This window comes from Cucurbita pepo, chromosome LG06, assembly GCF_002806865.2.
Source record: "Cucurbita pepo subsp. pepo cultivar mu-cu-16 chromosome LG06, ASM280686v2, whole genome shotgun sequence".
In the NCBI taxonomy this organism is placed as follows: domain Eukaryota; kingdom Viridiplantae; phylum Streptophyta; class Magnoliopsida; order Cucurbitales; family Cucurbitaceae; genus Cucurbita; species Cucurbita pepo.
Genome location: NC_036643.1, coordinates 5,712,660 through 5,720,839, shown reverse-complemented (window position 1 = coordinate 5,720,839; position 8,180 = coordinate 5,712,660). Strand labels below are relative to the sequence as shown.

The 8,180-nt window shown below is 32.1% G+C and overlaps 1 protein-coding gene across 1 annotated transcript; it reads left to right on the top strand.

The window, feature by feature from the left end:
- The first annotated feature begins 3,916 nt into the window (after window positions 1-3,916).
- Window positions 3,917-5,741, top strand: LOC111797724. Its single transcript, XM_023680833.1, has 2 exons — window positions 3,917-4,860; window positions 5,556-5,741. Exons 1-2 carry the CDS (start codon window positions 4,055-4,057, stop codon window positions 5,614-5,616), a joined length of 867 nt encoding a protein of 288 aa, XP_023536601.1. The 5' UTR covers window positions 3,917-4,054; the 3' UTR covers window positions 5,617-5,741.
- Window positions 5,742-8,180: the final 2,439 nt, after the last annotated feature.

Sequence of the window (8,180 nt, the reverse complement as noted above, 5' to 3'; positions counted from 1 at the left end):
GAGAGGAGAACAAAACATCATTTATAAGGATGTGAAAACCTTTTCTTAATAGACGTGTTTTAAAGCCTTGAGGGGAAGCGTGAAAGGAAAAGCCCTAAAGCAGGTTGGAGAAAGGAACGAGTGTCAGTGACAACGCTGACTCCAAAGGAGGTGGATTGTGTTGTCCTACATTGATTGGGGAGGAGAACAAAATACCCTTTATACCCCTTTAATAAGGGTGCGGAAACCCTTTATAACCCACATTGGTTGGAAGGAAAAAAGAACGAGTGTCAGCGACGACGCTGACCTCGAAGAGGGGTAGATTGTGATGTCCCACATTGGTAGGGGAGGAGAACAAAACACGTCTTTAATAAGGATGCGGAGAACCCAAAAAGGACAATATACATTTTTTAACCTAATATAAATTTTGGACAAACCCAAAGAGGACAATATATGCTACCGATGAATCTGGGCTGTTACATTTTTAAACCTAATATAAATTTTAAGATTTAAGATTTAATTATAAATTTCTAAGAAACTGAGGAGGACAATATCTGCTAGGCTGTTACATTTTTAAACCTACAATACATCTCGACTGTTACATTTTTAAACGTGAATTTGTTACATTCTTAAACCTAATATAAATTTTAAACTCTAAATTATATGCTAGAAATTACAAAAGCTACCAAATTTACATTAATTTTATTTATTTATTTATTTATTATTATTTTTTAAAAGGCAAAAATAAATAAATAAATAATAATAAATAAATAAAATAAAATGGTCTATGATTGATAACTTTTGTAAAGGAACTTTTTGGGAGTTGAGATCACGAGTTTTCAAGAATAAATAAATCAATTTTTAATTATATATATATATATATATATATACTTTCTTTTCGGGTAAAAATTGGATGTTTGAATTTTGTTCGGTAAAAGTTTGTAAAATGGTTTTCACAACGGCACATACATACGTACTCGCGCACGTATACGTGCGTGTGTGTCTCTCTCTCTCTCTCTATATATATATACATACCTGGTGGGGGCAGCTCCTCTATTGTGGGTTAACGGGAAACCCGACTCTACGAACTAGAGGAAAGGCTGCACAGCAATAGTCAGGGCGTTAAGACCGGAGTTTTTTGTAGTGCTAGCAGTAATGCAAATGAATGAATCTCATCCCCTATCAAGTTCAGTGCTTACGCCCCTTTAGAGATAGGGAGAGGGGCAAACTAAGATTTAAGTAAGGGCATTTCTGTACTTTGCTCTCCACTTCTAAATTCGTAGTTTGAGCAGTAGCTTCATCGATGTTACCTAATAAAAGGCTTGTTAGGGAAGAGACCATCTAATTCTCTGGAAAGGATTAATTGAAACTTCTTTCTGCTAGGCCTACGTATTTCCCCGGGGAACTCATACAGAGTTCTGCTAATATATATATATGAGAGTTTTGTAGTGAAGCAACGCGAGAACAATATTTACTAGTAGTGGGTTTGGGTTATTACAAATGATATCAGAGCTAGACACTAGGCGGTGTGGCACCGAAGACGCTGAGCCCTGAAGGAGGGTGGACACCGGATGATGTGCTTGTGAGGGCGCTAAGCCCCAAATAGGGGTAGATTCTGAGATCCCACATCGATTAGAGAAATGAACGTTGGGCCCTAAACGGGATGGATTGTGAGATTCCATATCGATTGGAGAGGGAAATGAAGCATTTTTTGTAACAGTGTGGAAACCTCGAAGCGGACAATATCTGCTAGCTATGAGCTTAGACTGTTACAAGTAGTTTATACAAAACCTCGATTCATCTCAACTTCATAGTCTTTAATCTCGAGTGGGTGTAAAAAAAAATTCCAACCCAATCAGTATACAACCCTAATTAATATACTGTGTGAACAATTTTTAACGAGATTAGTTGATGAACTCCAAACCGTCTTCACATAGTAACCGATAAAAAAAGGTTCATAATCACACATCATTAGAACAGTACACTAAATTGTATAACTAAACAATCAATCATGCTTTCAATTTCATCAATTCCACATGGTATTTCATTATCAATTGAGCTCGAGCATATTTATATGCTTTCTACTTCAATCAATTCTACGAGTCAAAGCTTAAAATTATGTTTCATTTAGCTACCACAAATACTTTTCAAAATCTCGTAATTAGATGTTAAATCATAATAAATGTTAGTATAATTGTCATCGACCCGAAAAATATAGAAGAATAGATTGAACAATCAATCCAATAAAATCGAGTCATTTTGAATCGTAATTCTAATATACTAAATCGATATTAGTTTATTTGATAGAACGTGACAAATAAATGACAAGAGAAAGACGTTAACTAAAGCTATTGTATATGCACAATAAACATAGACCGAGGCCCATCATTAGCTGATATTGTTCTTTTTAAGCTTTCCCTTTTGACTTTCTCTCAAGGTTTTTAAAACGTGTCTGTTAGAAAGAAGTTCTCACGCTCTCTTACAAAGGGTGTTTCGTTCTCCTCTCGGGATCTCAAATAAAGAATAAAAAGTACGTCGATAAAAAAAATAAATTAAAAATAAAGGAAAAAAGCATAAGTCATATAATTTATATAATTATTAAGGATTTAAAGTCATATTTTTTTAATAAAAAAAATTATTTTTCGTAGAGAAAATTTGATAAACCTTGATTGATTGCATTGTCAATGCTGAGATGACTGTCGTGTAATTCGCGGTAACAATAACAATGACACCGACAACTTTTTNGATTTCTAAATTATGCCATTGTTTTATATTATAAAAGTAATCAATAATGACATCATATTGATCATCATACCATATAATAACCTCCAATCAATGCCACATCATAGGATAAGCTAGAGCCCACACGTGTCCATATGTATGAAATTTATTGTTACAATTAACGGCGTTGACTCGCTCCATAACTGAACTAATCTGAAATACCCAACTCAAATCAAGTTGGGTTAGATTATTTTTAGTTCCGGTTGAGCTGAATCTTTAAAAAATCAATGATTCGATTTGGTTTGCAGGTCAACATCAACCCGAGATTAAAAATATTTAACATCGGTAACTAAAGTTAGTGACACATTGTTATTTATAAATATTTGATATTTGAATTTTATAAAATTTTAGTTATTAATACAACAGGTGAATAAATAAGATTTTTTTAAAAATTAATTAAATAAAAAAGACAGAGAAACTTGAATAGATCATACAACTTATCACCCATTCAACCCGTGTATAATTATAATTTTAATCTGAAATACCCAACTCAAATCAAGTCGGGTTAGATTCTTTTTTGTTCAGATTGAGCTAAATCTTTAGAAAAACGATGATTCGATTTAGTTTGCAGGTCGACATCAACCCGAAATTAAGGTTATAATCTAACTTATTTGTGATTAAAGTCAGTGACAAATTGTCATTTATAAATATTTAATGTGAATTTAGTAAGATTTTAGTTATTAATATAATCGGTGAATAAATAAATTTTTTTTATTAATTAAATAAAAAAATACCAAAAAATAGAGGGTCAGGTTGTCAGTGCATAATTAATTTTTTAAAAAATATATTGTGAAGAAAATTTTTAAATTTTTTTTAGTTTAATAAAATTTATATTTTAAAAAATGGAATAATTACAAATAAAGAGGTGACAAACAAAATTAAAAAAATTATTTAACCACTAATATTTTGAAAATTTAAAAATATATTAAATTTGAAAATAATATATATAATTTTGAATATAAATAATTAAAAAAAAAGAAATGAGGAACTCAAAAGTCAAAAAACGGAACAGAAGCGAGATAATAATATTATATTAAATTAAAAAATTCCACGTCATCATCGTGTTCTTCTAGAACCCTAGACTTCTGGCTCCCATTCCAAAATCCTTATTTATTTTTATTTTTAATTTAAATAAATAAATAAATTGAAGAGAGGAAAAAGACCCACAAAGCGTCGCCCATGATAACGACTCTTCTTCTACAATACTTCCACTACCGTAATCGTACCGCCATCGCCATTTTTACACCTTCAATTTCTTCCTCTTCCTTCTCCATTTCCATCGGTTATCGTCATCATGCTTGGTTCTAGCAGAAAGCTGCTCTCAAGCCCTACCGAATCCCCTGATTTTAGGGCTTTTGACGCCATGGATTTCGGTTCTCCTGCTTCAACCAGGTCCAGGTCCAGCTCCAGGCCGGCGTTGAATCATGACATCTTCAGGAGTTGGAATGGGAAGCAGATTCATCTTAAGGATGATGAGACGGTGGAGTATGGATTTCGTTTGAGTAGTCCTCAACGGAGCCCGCAGTTTTACCGATCTAATTACCAGAGCCTGTCTCCGCCTTCGAAGGCTCTTGCTATTGCTACTGGACAGAAGGAGCTTATGGAACTTGTGAATAATATGCCGGAGTCGTGTTACGAGTTGTCGTTGAGAGACTTGGTGGAGCAGCCGATGGTTTTAGGACAGCAAGAACCAACTGGAGCGAATGAGAGGGATAAAGGCGGTGATCGGGAGGTTTTTGCGATGGAGAATCGGAAATCGAGGAAGGAAACTAGCGCGTTGGTTGGGAGAAGTTCGTGGAATATGGAGAATGGAGGTTTGTATCTGAAAATGGGATTTCCGAATTCTATTGGAACTAGAACGAAGAAGAAGAAGAAGAACAACAACAACGATTCTGGTTTGAACACGAGTGCTAAAGTTTCACCTAAACCTTCTCATCCGGTGGAAAAGGATTGGTGGAAGAGAAGACTCTCAGTTTCATCTGAGACTGGAAGCGTTGCTTATGATTCTAGTGTTAACAATGGAAGCATCAAGAGCAGTAGCAGTAGCAGCAGTAATGGCAGCAATGGCAGCAACAAGAACAGAACAAAATCCTCCGGCAGGTAACACCATAGCTAGTAATTAATGGTTTCTCTGATTCACTCTCCACTTTTTAGCTTGAGAAATGAATGTTTGATCTTCTTAGTTGATATTAAGAACAGAGAAATTCACCATTCAAAACAACTACTTCTACTTTGAATCATTTCGGCTAGTAATTTCTCAATCTGTCCAGGGATCTAGTACCATAACAATTTCCTGAGTTGAATATGAGGTTTTTGAAGAACCTGCAAATTCACTGTTCGAAATAGAATCATTTCTACTCTGCATCATTTTATATAGTTTAATTTCTCAAGCTGTTTCGTGATCTAATATCCTAGGAATCTGCCGAGTAGAATTGAATATGAATGGGTTTTCTCTGAAATGAAGAACAGGCAAACTCCATTAAATACAGAATCATTCCAACTCTGCATCATTTTGGATAGTTAAGATTTCTCAAGCTGTTTCATGCTCTAATATCCTAAGAATCTGCTGAGTTAAATTGAATATGAATGGGTTTTCTCTGAAATGAAGAACAGACAAATCTCCATTAAACAGAGAATCATTCTAACTCTGCATCATTTTGGGTAGTAAAAATGTAATTTCTACTCTGAATTATTCGAGCGTTTAGAATCTCTCAAGCTGTTCATGAATCTGTTAACATAGAATGTTCTTCAAACTGGGTCTATCACAATTCTTATGAATCATAATTGAATTACAGGCATGCGAATGGAGGTTGCTGGTCATGTATTTATCCCAAATACAATGAACGGGATGAATGAAGAGGCTGCTGATCCGCCATAGGTATATAAAGATATGGAAATGAAGGCATTAGTCTTACACAGCGTCTGTAAATTCTCTTCCAGTTTTTCAACTAAAATGCTCCCTTTTTGTTCTTGCTTCTTAATATATCTATATATATATCTATATATATTGATATATATCAATATATATATATACATATATATATATATATATATATATATGTATGTATACCCTGTGTCGTACTCCAGGGTTCATCTTCTTTAAGCTAATTGACAGAATGAATCTCCTCTTCCAGAGAAATTGATCTGTTTGTTTATTCCATTTTCATTTTGATCGTTTTCAACTGTTCTGATTACAGATTTTCCACCTGCGAGACAGCGATGTTCCTGTCGTGTCTCGGTTCTTGACACCTATTTCATTCTTTGTTCTACTAAATTCTCTATCTATTTTTTAAGGAATTGGGACAAGAATTCTCTGGGATTAGATTTCTTAGAACTTAGGTATAGCTAATGGAGAGGGATCTCTCTTCTCCCTCGTCCATTCTATAAAAGTGGAGCCGTTTTAGTTCTAATGCTTTGCCTAAAAAAGTAGTATGATCCAATTTAGATTAAATTTTTATTTCTTTATGTTTACTACCAAATGTAGGAATTTTAAACTCAAGAATAGATACTCAAATCATTGAGCTATGCTTACGTTGATCAATGTTTATATTACCCCTAATTGATAGAACGACATTACAAATGGGCGAGATATTGAATCATAATCAGTAACTTTATACTTCAACTTACAATTTTTTAATTAATGAAATCTTCAATTATTTTAGGCTATTTACCTAATTTGTTATGCTAACGAACTTAGTTATTGTTTCAAGTATTCTTTGTTCGGTCGAAAACTTACTCAAAGAAAATCCTAGCCCACCAATCATTGACGTTTTTTTATTAATTTAAATATATACTCTTAACGAAAAGGTCTACAGTTTAAATGTCACGCTCGCACATAATTCAATCAGTTTAGCTCAATTGCTATCATGCGTTAAGTAACGAAGAGTTCGAACATACGACTTCTAATATCATATTAAATCAAATAAATTTAATTCTAAAACGCATCGAAATCTCGTGCATAAATAAATAACTTATCATAGGATGTACCTTACGTTTAAAGGTAAACAAATAATTAAATGAATAAATTAAATAAAAATTGTTTGAAAATCATGACTTTTCATCAGCCTTGGAGTATTTTTTGGTTCATGACTTACGTGTGAACATATCTAAATAATATAGATTTTGAGCTTAAAATAATAATAATAATAAGAGTATTATTTTTTAATTTTATTTAGATTAAAATAAATAATAATATTCATTTATTTCAAAGTCAAAATAAATAAACTATAGAGAAGAAAAACTAAAAATAAATATATGAAATAATTTAATTTTAATATAAACAATTTTACGTGATCGTCCCTTAGAGTTTGCATCGACTAGAAGGTTTGAGAAGATTCAAAGAACGTGAGCCAAACATATTATTGGGCCCATAGGCCCAATCACGTCAAGGTCGATGTCGAGGTGAGCAAATGACCTATAGAGCATACACGTGACGCATGACAATTTAGGAAGACTTCGATGAGTCAGGTTCAATCTCTTTCGTGTTCATTTGAAAGGAAAACACAAAAATCATCGGTCAACCCTCGTGTAAGTACGTATTGTGAATTAATTGCAACATTCATTATTAATATATGAAATAACGAGAAAAAAAAAAAACTTATAAAAATATTGACCCAATATAAAATTGAACCAAAAAAAAAAAAACTTAATTAAATAAATATTAATTAGAAATTTCATTTTGGGTTAAAAGAATTTTTTTAACTCAATTTAAAAATTAGGTTAAAAAAATTATTAAAAAAACATAATTTACATAAATTTATATCTAAATAATTTAAAGAAAAATAATAAACTAACCCTAAATTTATAAATTTTTAGAAGGTTCTTTATAGAAGATTCTCACATTAAATATTAATTTATTAAAATTAAATAAAAATAAATTATTACACCCAAATATTATTTACTAATTTTTTTTATTATTTATTCTCCAACTACCCGAACCTAATTTAGAAATCTTAATTAAATATCTGAAAATAAATAAATAAATATTTTACAATTGACCGTTTATTTCAAAAATTTGAATAAATGACCGTACTATTAAATTGGATCTAAAAATGTCGCTACTTAATCCACTAACCTCATGGACTAAAATTGGACAACAAACAAATAAAACGGAAACGAAACCAAGTACAACAACAACCAAAATAATATTTTAACTCGAAATCAAATATAATGTTTATGAACGCTCACCAATCATGATAATTATTAATTTATGCATGTCCTAATTTCCGCTATGATTACAATCAATTTAGTTATTGTGCTGCATTAATTTAGTTATTGTTCGGGTTGGGTCGGGTTGGAGATTTTTTTTGACCCAATCCAACCCAAAACTTTTCACAACCTAACCCATCCCAACCACCTTATTTCCGAGTTGGGGGTTTTGGATTGAGTTGTCAAATTTTTTTTAAGTTTTATTTATCACA